The following is a 19,692-nucleotide window of genomic DNA, read 5'->3' on the forward strand; positions in this document are numbered from 1 at the left end:
GCAAGGAAATCAGGTGTGGCTCTCCCTCCCATTCCAAAATCTTTCTCCCTTAACCAGCTTGTGCTCTGGGCATGTATATTTACATTTAGACAAGTGTTTCTGCAACATTCTTCCGTTTACTTGTCTTAGCAGCAGCTGCTGCGTGAACACACACACACACACAGCTGATAAGCCCTTTTTAGTAATGGGCTAGTTTGAAAGAGACTCCCTCAAGCTTACTCTCACACTGTGCAAAAACTTACAAGCGTCTGATAAAGAATCAATATTTCTTTGCAGGGGACAATGAAACGGAAAAAAATCTTTTATTAATGTCTTCACAAAGTTACAGTGGTAAATGAATAAACATTATTATAGAGTTAAAACTGAGGTCTGAAAAACTATACATCTTGTCAAGTCTAGGGTACAGCAGGTAGCATTAAAAAGGAAGTCAAAGTGGAGTTTCAAAGAGCTGCTGGCTATTGTTTCTGAGGCACGTCGGTGAGGGGGGTGTTTCGAATCTGTCCGTAAGAGCGTGCAAAGTCCCTGGAAAACAGCAGAACAAAAGACACACATATGTATATATTCTTGGAACCAATAATTATTGGTGACGCTCTGGGGACGATCACGTTGCAGGTGGCGGAAAGCACCAATTAGAAATGTTACTGATTTATGCGGGGAAACCTTTTATATCCGAGAACAAAACAACTGAGTGGGTGTCCTGTTAAGCAGAGATGACCAATCGCAAAGGGCAGGCTAAAGATAATTTTCGAGAAGAACAACACACCCTTTTCACAACCCGCTTGCGAGATGAAAACTAGCAGCGATATCCCACAGCTGCAGCTGTCACACATTCAGCTGTGGCATAAATCAGCACATGAAAAAACCTACAAATGCTACAGAGAGGTGTGTAACAGCCATCAGCTCAGGCCTGACCTGCATGTGCAACATGATGAAGCAGCAGAGGGGAACCTTTCACTTTGGGCTGCAGGTGGAAGGTGACATTTCTCCTTGCGTAAACTAATTCCCTGGACACGTAAGAAAAATAGAGGTCTAGCAGCTCAGGAAGAAAGCTCAGTGGGGTTTGAGATGTACAAGTTTTCTACTTGCAGTGAGACATCATTCTGCTCTGTGCACAGAAAGTGTCAGAGCGCTTTTGGGAAAAGCAAATCTTAATGTTCAAGAAGCAGTGTTAATGCCTTTGAAACACAGATACCAGGGAATTAAAGACCCAGTTCTTACTGAGGTTGTGGGAAGTGGTGCAGCCCTGGCACAGGTTTACCAATCCCATGCGAGCCAGGCTTTGGGGGAAAGACTGCAATGATCAGGCCCTGCTTGGGAACCTGTAACTGGACGGATAAAAACCTGAGCATCTCCAGATGTTGCTAAACGCCAGCTCCCATCAGCCCCAAGTCCCAGCGTCACCAATGGATGATGGGAGATTCACTCTAGCAACATCTGGAAGGTCCATAGTTCTTCTAGAGGTTTGTCGTTACTAGAAAATAGGATGCTGGACTTGAATCAGGGCAGGCAAGGCAATTATTGTGCTCCTGTGATTATGTGTTGACTGAACAAAGTCCTGGAGCATTAAACTTAGACCTGGATTGGCTTTCTGTTGTGCCAAAACAGAATAATTGTTTTCACATGCTCCTTTCAAGCTCTTAAGTCTCGAAGAGTTGCTATATTCCTACTTTGAGGAAATGGAGATTTGCTGAACATCGAGTCTGATCTTCTGACTGTTTCCATCACAAGTGATGCTGCAAGATCTTGTTTGGGGTGTACAAATACACAAAAAATCTTTTTCAAGGAAGGAGGAAAAGAAACCTGCTTTCTTTAATGCTAGACTTTTCCCCACAAGTTTGCTTATATTTAAAGTTTGCTTATATGTAAATCTTCCACACACTTAAGGTTTCAGAAACAGATCACACCCTGCAAGACTAAAAAACGTTTCTTAGGTTGGGGAGCAATGTCTAGTTCAAATGATTGCCAGCACTTTTAAGGTTATGGGGGTGAATTTAGGCCAAGTTATCACATGCCAGCATTATTTCATGTCTTCAACCTCAAGTGATGGCTTTCATGTGCAAACAGCCATCCCAGGTGAAACACCAAATGCCAAGTTGTCTTATCATTTTGCTTCTTCTTTAAATATCTATAGGGCTGTCACGAGGAAGAAGGAGCAAACTTCTTGTCCCCTGTTCCAGAGGCTCCGGAGACCAATGGCTTCTGGTTACAAGAAAGGAGATTCTGACTAAACATCAGGAAGAACTGTCTGACAGTAAGAGCTGTTCGACAGTGGAACAGACTCCCCGAAGAGGAGGACTCTCCCTTCCTAGAGGTTTTTAAGCAGAGGGTGGATAGCCATCTGTCATGTATGATCTAGTTGAGATTCCAGCATTGCAGGGGGTCGGACTAGATACTACAATTCGAACAGACACAAAGATAGTTCACATGTTCTACTGCAGTAAGGAAAGTAGGCATGCATGGGTGAATCCATTCTTATTCAAAGGACCCACAAGAGTCTCCTAAGTGAGATCTGAACCTTGGCTTAGAATCGTAGAATTGTAAATTTGGAAGGGACCACAAGGGTCACCCAGCCCAAACCCCCTGCAATGACGGAATATTTTGCCCAACATGGGGCTCAAACCCAGAACTCTGAGATCAAGAGTTTCGTGCTCTCCCAACTCAGCTTCTTAGGATGTTTCCACATAGCAATGCTCTCTGGGGATTAGTCTGCTTTGACTATTAAAAAAGGTAAAGGTAAAGGACCCCTGACAGTTAAGTCCAGTTGCAGACAGCTCTGGGGTTGCGGCGCTCATCTCACTTTACTGGATGAGGGAGCCGACTTTTGTCCGCAGACAGGTTTTCTGGGTCATGTGGCCAGCATGACTAAGCTGCTTCTGGAGAACCAAAGCAGCACATGGAAACGCCGTTTACCTTCCCGCTGGAGCGGTACCTATTTATCTACTTGCACTTTGAAGTGCTTTTGAACTGCTAGGTTGGCAGGAGCAGGGACCAAGCAATGGGAACTCACCCCATCGCGGGGATTTGAACTGCCAATGTTCCGATCGGCAAGCCCTAGGCTCAGTGGTTTAGACCACAGCGTCACCCACGTCCCTGCTTTGACTATTAGACTAACACCAATCCAGGGTGTTTGGCAAACACCACATATATTGGCTGTGCCAACTGCTGCCAGTTCAAAATGCACTAGCAGCGTTAGCACTGCAGGTGTCTCTCCAAAGTGTCAATGGTAATACTGCCTTTCACCTACAGCTTCCAGAGAAATTCTGGCTTTCGTCACCTGAAGTCGGGACCCATTTTATTATTATTTTTTGTTTTGAACTGTTCTTTTAATAGCGCGCTTTAAGGTTGTAACCCAACTCTAGGATGAAGGGTGGGAAATAAATAAATTAATAGTTCCTTCCCAGCAGATGCCCAAGGAAGAAACGGCATACGTAAAAGGAAGAGGTAGCAGAATTGATAGAAGCCACAGAACTGAGCTTTCCTTGGTGCGTAAATTTTTAAAGCACAGCACAAACACAGAGATAGGATGTGAAAATGGGGAGTTAGATGGCCTGACTAGTTGGTTAACAGCAACCTATTTTTATGGAATGAGATGAGTGCATTTCTACCAAGTGTGCTTGGCTAGATGGATTGCCCAAAACAGGGGTCGGCAAATTTGTCTGACCAGTGAGCCAGACTGTTATCTCCCCTACCTGTTGGGGGCCAAATTTGACACACTGGAAGGTAGCTTTTTTGCAGAGTGCTATGTGGCAGGGTGGCGCTGTGGGTTAAACCACAGAGCCTAGGGCTTGTCAATCAGCAGGTCGACAGTTCGAAACCCCGCCACGGGGTGAGCTTCCGTTGCTCGGTCCCTGCTCCTGCCAACCTAGCAGTTCGAAAGCACGTCAAAGTGCAAGTAGATCAATAGGTACCGCTCCGTGGGGAAGGTAAACGGCATTTCCGTGCACTGCTCTGGTTTGCCAGAAGCGGATTAGTCATGCTGGCCACATGACCCGGAAGCTGTACGCCGGCTCCCTCGTCCAATAAAGCGAGATGAGTGCCACAACCCCAGAGTCGTCTGCGACTGGACTTAACGGTAAGGGGTCCCTTTACCTTATCTTGTGGGGTGCATTGCAGGAGCCTGGACAAGACCCAACAACCAGCTGATGGTTCTGCCTTGCACAGGGCTTTGCGAGCATTGCTGAGCAGTGGATCAGGGGTGCCTGGAAACTCCATTTTGGCTGACTCAGGTCATTACTTGCCCCACACCAGGCATCAAATCACATACTTCATTGGCTTTCTTACCCTCCCTTCCCCAAAAGTCCACAGAGTGGATTGGAACAATCAAAGATAAAAAACAGCTACAAACCATAAAGCAAGGGTAAACACAAATAAAAAACAGTTCCAGCTGTACAGACAACTTCACAAATTCAGTTCCCACTTGCAAAAATTTTGGAGGCGGAGCAATTACTGTAACGACAATTTGCAAACCAGCTCTAAAAGATCATGTGGTGTTTTCGTTTGCCGTTCCTTCCCAAACCATGGCTTACAATAGACTCAGGTGAAGAACGACAGTTTGGCATGTTATCCAAAAACAGGATACCAATGCAGTATCTCACCCGAGCCCTGAGTAACAGAATTTGGTATGTAGGCTTACTCCATTTCCATTGTAAGGGTGGGTAAAGAGATGCAAAACAGATTGAAATGTTGTTTACTCGTTATAGATATTTTCCCCCAGCATACCATTAATCAAGTTTAAAAATAAGCACAGGTACCTACCAATGCGTCAACAGAAACATGTTTTTAATCTTCTTGGCTTCCCCTGGCATTCAGTGTTTCCTGACAAGAGAAAAGATTTCTTTTTACTAACTAAAACACCCCACAATTCTAAAACCTAAAATAGGTAGCAGTTCATAGTTATCATTATTAAAAGACATCAAACCAACAATTACAAAAAAGCTCTAGGGGAAAAAAACACACATTTGTAATGTTTTAAGTTCTTAGTTACATTAGTTGTCCATAAATTCTAGGATTACAAGTTACTAGTTATGAGGTTTTACATTTGTTTAATAGGGAATAATTTCCTCCAATTAAACTGACCGAACTAAGGCTTTTTAGATGACTAGAACAAATTAAGCTTTTTAATATGAAATTTTAGGTGGTGATCTTAAAGCCTCCCTTTTCTATAATCTAAAATAGAACTTGCTAATTTGTACCCTTCCCTGCTTTTATTGGTTATATTAAGATAAATTAAGTGAGATTAAAATCTTATTTGATTTATTTACCTTTGCAAATGAAGACCGTTTTAAGGGTTACACATCCTCTGCCTCTGACGAAAGCGACCTCAATTAGTCAAGTCAGAAAGTCTTTAAAAGCTTTGTGTTTATTGCTTCCAGCACGGAGTGAGGTGGTCATTAAGGTACCAAAATTCTCAAAAAACAAACAAAAATTCCGAAGTTGCACTAAGTGAAGAAATGCTCAACAAGATGAAAACTAAGTCACAGGTGTTTTTTTTTTTAGTTTTTTGTTTCAGAAAAAGCATTAACTATTTTAAACCAATAATTTGTTTTTTAAAAAATGTGGAAATCCAGTAGATCGATACCATTTGGATAACTCCTTTAAAAGCCTTTATATTGTGTATAGGTGAATAAATATATGTATATATCTATCTATATATATATATCTATAATATAATGAAATGCACCTTTAGGTTTATACCATTTTATTAAAAAAGCAAATAGTTGTACAGTGTTTTAGTAGGAGCAATTTAATATTGAGCATTGTTAAAAATCACTCCCTCCCTGTTTACTACTATTTATGAAGGTTTTTAAATAAAAATAATGCATACTCTCACACACACTGATTTTTCTTTCAAAAGTTTATTTAGTATCAAGCAAGAGTAATCTTTGCTTAACACTACAGAACATTTCAAGACTCAAATTACAAAATACCACATTATTTGCATCTGTGATCTGCCTCCCTTTTTACGTAGGTTTGCAAAGAGAAAGACTAGCAAAATGGTTGAAAGATAAAAACTAGAAGAACTAAATTGTCGAAAACCTTTAAAATAAAAGGTTACGCTTAGGTTAAAATCATGGATTAACATATTTAATAAACCTAGCTGTTTTTAACACTAGTTAATCAAAGGTTATATTTTTTTTCTCTCTCTTTTTTGTTTGTTTTGATCACCTATCGGTTCTCCCCCCACCCCTGCCCGCCCGAATACAATCTGGAAATAACAAAGTTCCGCGTTTCAACGTGTTCCTGTCCAGGCTTTTCATTCAGCAAAAAATAGATTAAGCTCAGTCCGTCCATTCAGATTAAGCACTTTGATTTTAATAAAAAGGGATTGTTCATAGAAAAAAATTACTTTGAACAGTATACAGGACTGGTGGAGATTGGGTATTTCACAACATCAGACAGTGTAATCAGTATCTGGCATATGGCTGCTCTCTGTAGCCTCCTTTTGTTGTCCTTGCTGAAGGTGCCTTGTGTCTTGAACTGGTCCATTCTTCCTGTCCTGAAATAAGGAAGCGTAAACATGGTTCAGGCTTCTCCTAAATAGATCTGCGGCTTATTTTGGGGGGAGGAAAAGGGTGGCAAAGGGGCATAGCTCAGTGGCACAACTCTAGACAGGGGAGCAGGCAGAGAGGAGGAATAAACAGACAGATCTCCTGAAGGAGGGGTGCAGAAAGTAGAGCCCTCCCCCACAAAAAAAAATCAGTATTGGGACCTGAGCTTTTAAAGTTGTTCATAAACCTTCTAGACTAGGGTTTCCCAAACTTGGGAGTCTCCAGCTTCTTTTGCACTACGATTCCTATCATCCATAGCTAGCAGGTCCAGTGGTCAGGGATGATAATGAGAATGAGAATGAGAATGAGAATGATAATTTATTATTTATACCCCGCCCATCTGGCTGGGTTTCCCCAGCCACTCTGGGCGGCTTCCAACAAAACACTAAAATACAATAACCTATTAAACATTAAAAGCTTCCCTAAACAGATGTCTTCTAAAAGTTTGGTAGTTATTTTTCTCTTTGACATCTGGTGGGAGGGTGTTCCACAGGGCGGGTGCCACCACCGAGAAGGCCCTCTGCCTGGTTCCCTGTAACTTGGCTTCTCGCAAGGAGGGAACCGCCAGAAGGCCCTCATCGTAGTGCAAAAACAGCTGGAGACTCCCAAGTTTGGGAAAACCTGGTCTAGAGTTAGGGGTCAGCAGGGAGTTGGCCATGTTTGTTAATGATACTAAACTGCTTAGCCTCGCTGAAACGAAAGGAACTACCCAAACTGCGAGCGAGCAGCAAAACCAGAGCCGTCTTTCCCATACAGCTTAGTGGTGCGGCGCGCCAGGGCGCCGGCCTCTCAGGGGTGCCCCAGCAAGTGGGGGAGCTGCACGGCTTTGCCGGTGGCCTCCCTTTCCCTGCATGGCTGCCAGCTGTGCCCCACCAACCATAAGGCTGGCAGGAGTGCAGCTTCCCTCCCAAGCCTCCTCGGGAGAAGAGCGATCCTCACAGAGGCTTAGGAGGGAAGCTGCGCTCTCCTCCCATGAAGGCTTGGGAGGGATGCAACTTCACTCCCAAGCCTCTGGGGGAATCGCTCTCCTGCAGCGGCATGGGGGAGAGTTGCGCCCCCCCCCCCAGATGGCTAGCAGTGTGCAGCTACGGCCACCCCAACACTATCCATGGTAATCTGGGGGTGCTGGGCGGATATTTGCACCCCAGCGCCACATCTGCTAAAGACGGCCCTGAGCAAAACAGCAAACATTACACAAATCCAAGGTGTGCTCACACTGGTCGCTTCACCTTAAAAAGGTTATTGTAGAGTGGGAAAAGGGTTCGGAAAAGGGCAACCCAAATGATCCGAGGGGGTGGATCGACTCCCCCAAAGAGTTTGCAGCGTTGGGGACTTTGTAGTTTTGAGAAAAGCTGAATGATGGAATTTTACAAAATTATGCATGACATGGAGGAAGCAGGCAGAGAAAAGCTTTCCTTCCTCTCTCTTAACACTAGAACTTCCAGGCATCCAACAAAGTTGAATGTTGGGAGATTCAGGGACAGATGAAAGAAAGTACTTCACACATTCACACACACACACACACACACACCGGCAGTGATGGCCACCAATGTGGATGGGATTTAAAAGAGGATTAGACAAACTCGTGGAAGAAAAGGCTATCAATGGCCTTAGCTATACTCTGTGTCCATGACTGAGGCCAGTACAGGTGAAACTCGAAAAATTAAAGGCTCAGGAACCCATTGCAGGTGTTATGGATTGAATGGCTACTGAATCTTTTCACAATATTCTAATTTTCAGAGATTGTTAATTTGGGGTTTTCATCAGCTGTACGCCATAATCATCACAATTATAACAAATAAAGGCTTGACATTATCTCGCTTTGCATGTCATGAGTCTATCTCATATATTAGTTTCACCTTTTAAGTTGAATTTCTGAAATAAATGAACTTTTCCACGATATTCTAATTTTTCGAGTTTCACCTGTAGGCCTCTGAATACCAGAAAGCACAGCAGGGGAGGCTATTTTTGTAAGGCAATGTCCTGTTCCATTCAGTGTGAAGGAGTAGGTGAGGGCTCAGGTCTAGGGGTTGAAATATAGCCTTCCAGGCCTTCAAACCCTCCTCAGGACATGCCCCTCACCACTGCAGGGGGTTGGACTAGAAGACCCTTTGGGCCTTTCCAACTCTCTGATTCTAACCCTGCTTCACACCTCCAGTGTTTTTCCTGTCTTGAATGTGCCCTTGACCTTTTGGGGAGCTACAAAAAAACTTCAGAGATAGCGTGTAGCTTTTGTTTTTGGTGTATGTGTGTGTGTTCGTGTGTGTGTGTGTTTCTTGAGATTCTCTGGTCCCAGACCATTTAAAGGTCAAAACCATCACTTTGAATTGAGCCCGGAGACGAACTGGCAACTAATGAAACTGGTGGAGGATTAATGAGTGCACCAAGATCCATTCTATCAGCCTCAGATCAAAGCTGGCAGCTACGACGACTGCATTAACAAAGAGGCAGTCACTATAATTAAACAAAAACATCCTATGCACATAGCCTGAGCTTTCTCTCTCCACTCCTCCCTTACTGAAAAAGGGAAATGAATCACAGCATGGCTGGGCTTAGCCTTATGCATTAAGATACACGCAAAGTTTCTCTCCAGGCAAACCACAAGCTCTGGGTTCAGACGTACTCTGTGGTTGGTTCCCTGTTTGGCTAAGGCAGCAGCAAAATGGGCTGTGTGCCCATACTGCATATGCTTAACTCCTGCTAAGGCAACCTTCTCAACCTTGTGCCTTCCAGGCCTGTATCTTCCATCAGCCCCAGCCATGGCGGAAGGGGCTGCTGAGAGTTGTGGTCAAAAAGATCTGGAGGACACCGGACTGGGCAAGGTTGGTTAAAGGCTTATGACTACATGCTCTGGACTATCTTCCGCTTGGACTACTGAATTGCACTCTCTGAGGGGCTACCTTTGAAGGTGACTCAGAAACTAGAACTAATCCAGAATGGGGGAGCTGGACTGGTGACTGGGAGCGGCCGCCAGGACCATATTAACACCGGTCTTAAAAGTTCTACATTGGTTCCCAGTACGTTTCCAAGTACAATTCAAAGTGTTGGTGCTGACCTTTAAAGCCCTAAACGGCCTTGGCCCTGTGTGCCTGAAGGAGCGTCTCCACCCCCAACTTTCAGCCTGGACACTGAGGTCCAGCGACGAGGGCCTTCTGGTGGTTCCCTGACTGTGAGACGTGAAGCTACATGGAACCAGGCAGAGGGCCTTCTCGTCAGTGGCACCCACACTGTGGAAAGCCATCCTATCAGATGTCAAGAAGATAAATAGCTATACAGTGGTACCTCTGGTTACGTACTTAATTCGTTCCGGAGGTCCGTTCTTAACCTGAAACTGTTCTTAACCTGAAGCACCACTTTAGCTAATGGGGCCTCCCGCTGCTGCCGCCGTGCGATTTCTGTTCTCATCCTGAAGCAAAGTTCTTAACCCGAGGTACTATTTCTGGGTTAGCGGAGTCTGTAACCTGAAGCGTCTGTAACCCGAGGTACCACTGTACAGCTTTTAGAAGACATCTGAAGGCAGTCCTGTGTCGGGAGGCTTTTAATGTTTGGTGTTTTATTATATTTTTATATGTGTTGGAAGACTTGCTAGGGCAACCCAGCCAGGTGGGCAGGGTCTAAATAATAAAATTATTATTACTATTACAACTGAATGCAGACATTCTGAACCAATGGGAGCTTCCAGACCACCCTGTTCCGTTCATTTAGATGTCACTTCGGAAGCAAGGAAAGACAGGAAATCTTGCTTTGTGTGTTTGCATTAAGCCCATTGCAGGCCTCTTTGCTGAAACGTTTCGCCATCATGAGGCAAGCTGAAGCCAGGCCTCCCGCTGCCAGGCAGCTCATTTTAATGCCGAAGCATGAAAACGATCAAAGCTATGCAAGTCCGTGGAGACCAATTTAGCATGTTGCAAGGGGGGTAAGGAGGAGGCTTAAAGCAGTCTTTCCCTTTTGATACTATCGTGTAATCGGCTGCTTCCCCTCAAGGTGACTGGCGGACATTTAAGCCTGTGACACGCAGGCATCCTGTGTGGTAGAACGATTTACTATGACAAACAAACCCAAGCGGGGGGCCCGGTTGCTTCAGGTGGGAGGTGTGGTGGATATTATTTATTTATTTCAAGCATCATCAAGCATACTTCAAAGGTGTCCCCAGAAACGGTTTCCAGACTTGTCCCTGCAAAAGTGTCGCAACATCCATTAAAAGTGGAAAATTGCGAGTCTGACAGCAGGCAAGTCGTGAGGGTGTTACTTGTGGCCCAGCCTCATGACAGGTCGGATCCTGAGCCCCTCTGATCTCCAGCCAAAGGTTTGACGTTATCGCCAAAGCAAAGGTGTCTCTTAACATGCTTTGCGTCTCTAATCCGACACATAGATTTCTTTAATTAAACCTGTCACCTCTGCACTCCGGCGCACGTGCGTGTGTGTTTTTAATTAATCTCCGTCGAGTAGCATGTGGATTCTGCTCTGGAAATTATTCTTTATCAACAAGAACCCCAGCTCCTCTTTTTCCCTCCTGTCTACTTAAAGCACCCTTTTTTTTATAACCTCTGTTTAATGACCTACCTCCTCGAATTCGTTCAAGTGGCGCAGAAAAGCAAAGCTAAAGCATTGGGGGTAGGGAGAAACCCCGCAGGCCAAGTGACAAGCATTAAAAATATTCAGCAGGGAACTTGAGTTAAGAATGAGGTCAAGGGCGCTTTCTTACATCCAGACACACCAGCTCGAGCCAAGGAGACACAGGCAGTGGCCTGGTATACCCAGAAGCTAGAGGGCAGGTTCACAGACATCATGACACACCTGTTCTATAAAGATAAAGGGTAAAGAGATCCCTGACCATTAGGTCCAGTCGTGGACGACTTTGGGGCTGCGGCGCTCATCTCGCTTTGTTGGCCGAGGGAGCCGGCGTACAGCTTCCGGGTCATGTGGCTAGCATGACTAAGCCACTTCTGGCCAACCAGAGCAGCGCACGGAAATGCCGTTTACCTTCCTGCCGGAGCGGTACCTATTTATCTACTTGCACTTTGACGTGCTTTTGAACTGCTAGGTTGGCAGGAGCTGGGACCGAGCAACGGGAACTCACCCCGCCGTGGGGATTCGAACCGCCGACCTTCTGATCGGCAAGTCCTAGGTTCTGTGGTTTAACCCACAGCGCCACCCGCGTCCCATTCTATGACCATGGCCAATTCATTCCACAACTGGGAGAATTCAGCTACTCTCTGTTAATCCCTATCTCAAATGGCTCCTCTTACGTGTATCCTTTAGCTTAAGTCCTCCTCTATCAACTGAAATGAAGCGCAAATATGTGAAACTGAATTTGCACATTTTCATCTCTCCTTACGCTTTGCCCTCTATCAGGATTTAGAACAGCGTTCCCAAAACTTGGGTCTCCAGCTGTTTTTGAACTACAACTCCCATCATCCCTGACCACTGGTCCTGCTACCTAAGAATCATGGGAGTTGTAGTCCAAAAAAAGAGCTGGAGACCCAAGTTTGGGAAACCCTGATGATAAAAAAGTCCTTGAGGCTTCTCTCCCTTGAGCACTTTTTAAAAGCTTGTACTACTTTAAAAACATTATTATATACAGCGTATGGATGTATGTGTGGGTATTAATAACATTATTTGTATTAGCACATGTTTGCAATCTCCCAGGGAGATCGAAAGGAGGTGAAAAGTGGCAGCAACATGGAAGGAGAAACCAGTGAGCTGAGCTCCGTTAAACTCTTTGTTGGGGACGTTCAGAGATACCTGACTTGACTCAGTGCTACTCGTGAAAGGAAACACAGCACCGTAAATTGGGAGGCACCTGTTGGCTATGCTAAAGTTTGTCCAGCTGACATTGTGAACAGACTGTTTGCTGTGTGTGTGTGTTCATGCACGAGTGGGAAACTACCATGTTGGGGGGGGGGGGAGCAGTTGGCAAATGACAACAAGGGAAAGTGAAAGAAGCATTTGCAAGGCAGGAGAACTCCAGACAGCAAGAACATAAAAATGCCCTGCTGGATCAGACCAAGACCTGTGTGGTCATGCATTCTGTTCTCACACCGACTGGCTAGATGTTGACAAGAAGCGCACCAACAGGACAAGAAGGCAAAAGACCTCACTCGCTCATACACCCCAGCAACTGCGAGTCTGAATGTTCAGCTTCTTTGGCCTATCCTGGGATGGGTTCTAGTATTATGAAAGACTATCCACTTCCTCCATGTCATGAACAATGAAATCTGCCGCTTCAGTGGAAACGGTGTCTTGTAGTGTGCAGATGTGAGAGCAGATTTTTCTTTTTCATGCAAGGTGGCAAATTCAAAATGTCTGAGAACCATTCTCTTTTTACATGAAATTCGCTTCTCCCAGAACATTAAAAGTTACTCACTGTAAGAATCGTATGTGTCGTCACTCAGGCCATGGGCGTAATCATAGTAATCGCCACCACTGTTTGGAAAGAGAAAAACAATCCAGCTGTTAATAAAAGAATTGTGATACAGCAGGAACACAGCTCACAAGAGCTTGGGAGAATGTGCTTTTTGCAGCCGGGTCCCCCCTGCCCACTCAAAAACCAATGCCGAACCTGCTACCTGGGCAGGGGTCACCTACGTGGTGCCCTCCATATGTGGATGGACTACAACTCCCATCACCACTGACTAATGGCTATCTGCAAGACACCATGCTGGTTATCCCTGCACAGAGGCGACTAATAAAAAAAAATCCATAAAATTTTATCAACGCTTTTCGTAAAACAATTAAGAATGAACTAATCTAAATAAAAACAGAACGCTCTTAAGCCTTATTTCACACAGAGAGTGGTGGACCATTCTCGTTTCCACCTGGGAGCTTTCCTTTCCTCTCCCACCCTGGAACATCACCAATCCCTTCCCTGCCCATCACCAATTTTTTATAATTGCTTAGATCCTTCCTCCCGCCCCCCAACCTCCACTTCCCCTGCAGAATTGTAAACTGGCAGAGAAATTATTTATGCAACTAAAATATACATTGCCCTGGGTCTATTGAATTATATTACTAGCCACACATTTTTTTAAATAATAATAATAATAATAATCTGGGATGTTCCTTGGCACAAACTCGGGCCACTGCTCAGGGATAAGGGCCATTGCATTCTATGCAGAAAGTCCCAGATTCCATTCCCTACATCTCCAGCCCAAAGTGGGGGTCTCATTGAACAGGGCTTGGGAATATTTTACCCTTTGAGATCCATTTCCCAGCTGAACAGACAGTTCTGGGCTGGGTGGAGCGATCATTTGGCTCAGTGTAAAATAGCTCTACAGTCAGACCTCGGGTTAAAGTCGCTTCAGGTTGAGCGTTTTCAGGTTACGCTCTGCGGCGACCCGGAAGTAATGGAACGCGCTACTTCCAGGTTTTGCCACTTGCGCATGCGCAGACGCTCAAAATGAAGTAACGCACATGCTCAGAAGCGGCGGATCGCAACCCACGCATATGCAGACGTGGGTTGCGTTCTGCTCTGGATGCGAATGGGGCTCCGGAATGGATCCCAGAGGCACCATCATAAGGGGTTCAAGACGTTTTAACGAAGCCAGGTCAGCTGAAATATGTTTGTGTGTTTTGTTGTTGTTTTTACCAGAATTGGGTCCAAAGCAGTTCACAAATTTAATCCATCAACACACAATAATAACAACAAAAAACATGTGATAAAAACCACTGGCAGATGAAACATAAGCGGTTGGCTACATTTTGCAATACTCTAAAAGCCTGGGAGAATGAAAAGGCTTTCATCTGGCATATAGTGGGAAGCAGCCAGACAAACCACCATGGGAGGGTGGTGCCATTGATGGGAGGTCACAGCACAAAAGTCCTCCATCTCTGGCCTCTTAACGAGGGAAAGAGAAAGGCCTTTTTATACCTGATTTGCTGATCTGAATTATTCTGCAATTAGTAGACAAATTGGTTCACAAAGGCAAGTTGTTTCAAGCACATTAGAAAGAAACAGAGGGGCTCTTGCATGCTGTTGGGTCAACGGCTAACTAGTCTATTATGACTTGGCTTTGACTGGCAACATTTTCTGTCTCTTCATCCAGCTAATTGAGATAAGAGAGCAGGGCCGTCCAACAGGTAGATTGTGATCTACTGGTAGATCCCGGGACCTTCTGGCCCCGCAAAGAGAAACTCAACCGCCAGGTTTTTTTTTAATAGTGGGAGTAGATCTCAAGTTGGACATGCGTGCTCTAGAGGATGCGCATTAAATGGAGGGTGATTGATAATTGTGGACAATCTTTCCTCCAAGCCATCTGCTCACTGGGGAAACCCAAAGGTTTCCAGAAACATAGCCAGATCAAAAGGACCAGCAAAAATCTTTATAGGAGGGCACGTTGCAGCATCACTTTTTAATTCCACGAAAGCAACCCCCTGCCCAATGCACACTCATATTTTGATAAGAGAATTTTTTTACTGACATTTGCTATCGTTCCATACAGTATCCGATTACTTATTGTACGACTCATCAAGTCTGCAGGCCTGAAAGCAGCTGAGCCCCCGTCCTCTTACCTGTCAATCCTGTCAGAATTACTTTGGCTGGGCTTCATTTTACAAACCTAAGTGCCTGTTAAACCGAAAGCGACTTGCCTTTCATGGCATGTAAACAGCAAAACCAATAATCCTTGGTGGGAAGGGAAAATTCGCTTATTTACATTGAAGGTATCTGGAGGGCGGGGGGGGGGGGGGAGAATCTTCAAAACTTTATTAGCAGGCAGACCCTTCAGCGCCAATAACCACATCAGAAAATTATAACGCGAGGTGGCTGGAGCTGTTTGCTCGGGTGAGGCCTGCATTTCTGTGTACCCTTCTTAGCCCCCCCCCCCCAAGATGTAATTGATTTGTGCTCCTGTAAGCCTTCATTTTGCAGGCAGATTGAAGTGAACCTGGATACTTCTTAAATATGGGAACTTTACGGAAGGTGGCAAGAGAAAGGGAGGCACAACCGAAATATACCTAGCTGGCCACAGGGGAAATTTAAGGGGTGCATGCTGGCCAGGAGTTCACCTACAAGCATTGTGCATTGCACTTTAAAATACATTCTTAATAGCAAATGTAGGTGCTACAGTGGTGCCTCGCAAGACGAAATTAATCCGTTCTCTTCGTCTTGCGTTTTTTTCGTCTTGCGAAGCACGGCTTTTAGCGGCTTAGCGGCTATTAACGGCTTAGCGGCTTTAAGAAAAAGGAAACAAACTCGCAAGAACGTTTCGTCTTGCGAAGCAAGCCCATAGGGAAATTTGTCTTGCGGAACGACTCAAAAACCGGAAAACTCTTTCGTCTTGCGAGGCATTCGTCTTGCGAGGTACCACTGTATAAAGGTTTTTAGGGTTGTTGTTTTTAATCCTTCTGTCAGAAGGGGAAAAACACACTCTGCACAAGCTGACATTAGGTCCCTTAAAATGTCTGGCACTCAGAAACTCAGATATATTTAGATTAGATTAGATATAAACTCTAATCACTAAATGGCACCTTAAACTTAGGTTATGGTTGCCACAATGGAATGTCTAGGCGCAATTTTTTTCTTTTTACATTGAGGTTTGTATGGTTGTTGTAGTTAATTTCATTTCTATACCGCTTTATATTTTAAAGAACAAATCTCAAATGCCAGCACATCAAATAAAAACATCCAGAATAAAACGAATTCAAGCTTTAAGGAAAATATTATAGATCCTTCTCTAAGAGATAGCATCAGTCTGGCATCCAGAGATCTCCACACAGTCGTCACTGGACCCTTGCCAGTTCCAAAATGCGCCTGGCTAATTTCTAAGATTGCTGGCACTCTGCACATGCTAAGAGGCATGGCCCCAGGAAACAGAAGTGGGCAGCTTCAGGAAAACTTGTTGTGTAGGCTGCCAATCTTGAGAGTCACACAATGTGTTGCACTTGCACAATGGGAACTGTGTTGGACTGAGGACAAGCTCCAAGTTTTACTGAAAGCATGCAGACGCCATGGATTCTAGACATCAGGCATTGAATATCATCTATCCCAAGCTAACCTGCCAGGAAACATTCACTGGGAAGAGAGTGCAATGTGACGTGCAGCTAGCTCACAGCCACTCTTTCTGGGCACCAATAATCAGAGACTTGCTTAAGACAACAAGGGACCTTCAGTGGTTCCCTTCTACCCCACAACAAGTTCCTGTCCTTGGACCTCAAGAAATAATAGCAAGTTTTATACAGTGAGGAAAAGCTATTAGGCGGGGAAGAAAAACCAAGTCCCGCAATCATTCATGAGCCAAAGAGGGAGAACGATTGCTTGTTAAAAAAAACTGCACAGGCTTAAACAACTTGCAACCTGCCAAGCTGAACATACCCCACTAGCTGTGTACTTGCTTGGTGTTGAATTTTGCAATCCAGGGCTCATTTGTTTATTTAAATAACATATAGGGTTTCAGCCTCGGAGAAAGTGCCCGAGCAGAAATAGCGGTGAAGTACGGGAATTCAGAATGCGTCCATCCTAATCAGAAGCCTCTGTATAAAAATAATAAATATGCTAAAAACCACTTTGGAAACAAGCTGTCAGAATCGATGAGATTTTATTTGTTCGTGCTTCTCGCGTTCTGCCTTTCCAACACATCGCCCAGGGTGGCAGACAAATCAAAATAAAAACACTGCCGCAAAAAGCAAAGCCACCTCGAAGGAGAAGGCAAGCTTTAGAGGAGAGTGCAGTGCTACAGGGCTGAAATGGGCTGGTTTTCTCCATGGATCAGTCAACGTTCTCCCCTCAATCAATCCACAGGAACAGTTGAATGAACAATGCTTAAGAGAAGATGAGCACTGGGAACACAGATTGGTTGCCTTAACTATGGAAGGGCTGTGATGGCTATCCAACTCAATATTAGGCAAATACATTCCAACTAGAGATTGCACTCATCAAGAGAGACATGATCTAAGGCACCTGTCCCAGTGTGGCACTACCCTGATGTTTCACACTACAAGGTCCATCATCCCACAATGTCCAGGACAAGGTGCGCAACCTGGGAGTTATCTTGGACTCACAGCTGTCCATGGAGGCACAGGTCAATTCTGTGTCCAGGGTGGCTGTCTACCACCTCCATCTGGTATGCAGGCTGAGACCCTACGTGACTGCACACTGTCTTGCCAGAGTGGTTATCTCCCACTTGGAATACTGCAATGCGCTCTACATGGGGATACCTTTGAAGGTGACCTGGAAACTACAGCTAATCCAGAATGCGGCAGCTACACTGGTGACTGGGAGCAGCTGCTGGGACCATATTAACACTGGTTCTAAAGGATCTACATTGGCTCCCAGTACTTTTCTGAGCACAATTCAAAGTGTTGGTGCTGACTTTTAAAGCCCTGAAGGGCCTTGGCCCTGTATACCTGAAGGAGCGTCTCCACCCTCATCGTTCATTCCAGATACTGAGGTCCAGCTCCGAGGGCCTTCTGGCGGTTCCCTCACTGAGAGAAGTGAAGCTACAGGGAACCAGGCAGAGCACCTTCTCAGTAGTGGTGCCCTCCCTATGGAACGCCCTCCCATCAGGTGTGAAGAAGACAAGTAACTACATAACCTTTAGAAGACATCTGACAGCAGCCCTGTATTTAATGTGTAATGTTTTTGTATATGTTGGAAGCCACAACGAGTGGCTAGGGCAACCCACACAGATGGCAGGTTATAAATAATAAAATTCTTATTCTTATCCCTGACTACTGGTTTGTCAGCTGGGGAGCACGGGAGCTGCAGTTCAATACTTAAAGCACTCTTAAAGAGGAACGAAAACCATTTTCCCGGCGTGGGTGGGAAGCAAGCTGTGCTGCCGTGATTTTAGAATATGCTAATTGAGGACAATGCAACACTGCTTACGTATTATCAGAAAGAAACAGCCTGCATCTTCTGTACAGCTGCTAATCCAGCTGTTGGTAAGAATGGCCAGCACTGCCTTGCTATTATACCAAGTTCAGCTCCTTGGGTCAACTGCTCTAGCCGTTTAGCTACTGTGGATCTGCTTGACCTTTGGAAAGGCCTCCATGCAGTGCTTGACATGAGAGCTTGTGTGGCACTACTGGGAAGCTCACGGTAAAAATATTCAGCGTTCTGGCTGAATAGAGCCTCAAGTCCAAAGCACCCAGTGACATAGAAAGAGAACTGCCTATTCATGTTACATCAAGAGCCACTGAGATGTAAACCAGGAAAAGTACTGGCTGCCCAATGGAATTCTGCTAAACTTGAAAACACACATTTTTCTAATGCAACCCAAGGGCTTTTTCGTTTAATCTCATTCTACTTTTAATCTGTATACCGGCTTTCTATCTCTCTATGAGGGACGTGGGTGGCGCTGAGGGACGCGGGTGGCGCTGTGGGTAAAACCTCAGCGCCTAGGACTTGCCGATCGCATGGTCGGCGGTTCGAATCCCCGCGGTGGGGTGAGCTCCCGTTGTTCGGTCCCAGCTCCTGCCCACCTAACAGTTTGAAAGCACAATTAAGTGCAAGTAGATAAATAGGTACCGCTTTCTAGAGGGAAGGTAAAACGGCGTTCCGTGTGCTGCTCTGGTGCCGGTTCGCCGGAGCAGCTTCATCACGCTGGCCACGTGACCCGGAAGTGTCTGCGGACGGCGCTGGCTCCCGGCCTCTAGAGTGAGATGAGCGCACAACCCTAGAGTCTGTCAAGACTGGCCCGTACGGGCAGGGGTACCTTTACCTTTATCTCTCTATACACAAGGCGGTCTACAACAAGCTGAAGAACCAACAAAAATATGTAGCAAAGTTCTTGTAACAATCCGTTTTGTACAAATTGTACAAATTAAGTCATAATAAAAATAGGATTTTTAAAGAAGCAACTTTATATCAGATAAAGTAATATTCAACAACCCACTGCACTTCTGCAAAGACAAGTCTGTCTTCACTAGAACTTTGCATTTTTTTTTCAAGTACGCACTTATAATATTTTAGGTATACACCTAAATAAAAGTGATGCACGAGGCAGCCGAAGTTGTTCAAATGAAGAGATATTTCAGTCTCCCCTGCCCTTAAACATGGCAACTTCCACCTAACAGTCACAGAGATCGTCCCATTAATTCAGCTTGCTGCCTTTTATGCTTGTGTAGTATTAATGATGCTCTTGTCTGGCACCAGAGATAACATCAACCTTGATCTTCGATTCTTCTCTGTGTTGGCAGTTCTACC

General features: G+C 45.0%; 1 protein-coding gene across 2 annotated transcripts in view; it reads right to left on the minus strand.

Moving 5' to 3' along the window:
* Positions 1-283: 283 nt before the first annotated feature.
* Positions 284-19,692, minus strand: part of KHDRBS3 (KH RNA binding domain containing, signal transduction associated 3) — a 112,641-nt gene continuing 93,232 nt past the window's right edge. Inside the window, exons 8-11 of one of the 2 annotated variants that reach the window (XR_014159562.1) lie at positions 12,916-12,974; positions 6,347-6,496; positions 4,756-4,815; positions 284-522 (exon numbers count right to left, since the gene is read on the minus strand). Coding sequence is in view for 1 of the 2 variants with exons in the window: in XM_081874599.1 (XP_081730725.1) it covers positions 6,405-6,496; positions 12,916-12,974 (151 nt within the window). In the remaining variant the exon portion in view is untranslated. Of the gene's footprint in view, positions 523-4,755; positions 4,816-5,836; positions 6,497-12,915; positions 12,975-19,692 lie in introns of those variants that run through there. The other variant, XM_081874599.1, reaches the window with a different exon arrangement.

The sequence above is a fragment of the Podarcis erhardii genome (assembly GCF_964252035.2).
Source record: "Podarcis erhardii genome assembly, chromosome: 8".
Lineage (NCBI taxonomy): Eukaryota > Metazoa > Chordata > Lepidosauria > Squamata > Lacertidae > Podarcis > Podarcis erhardii.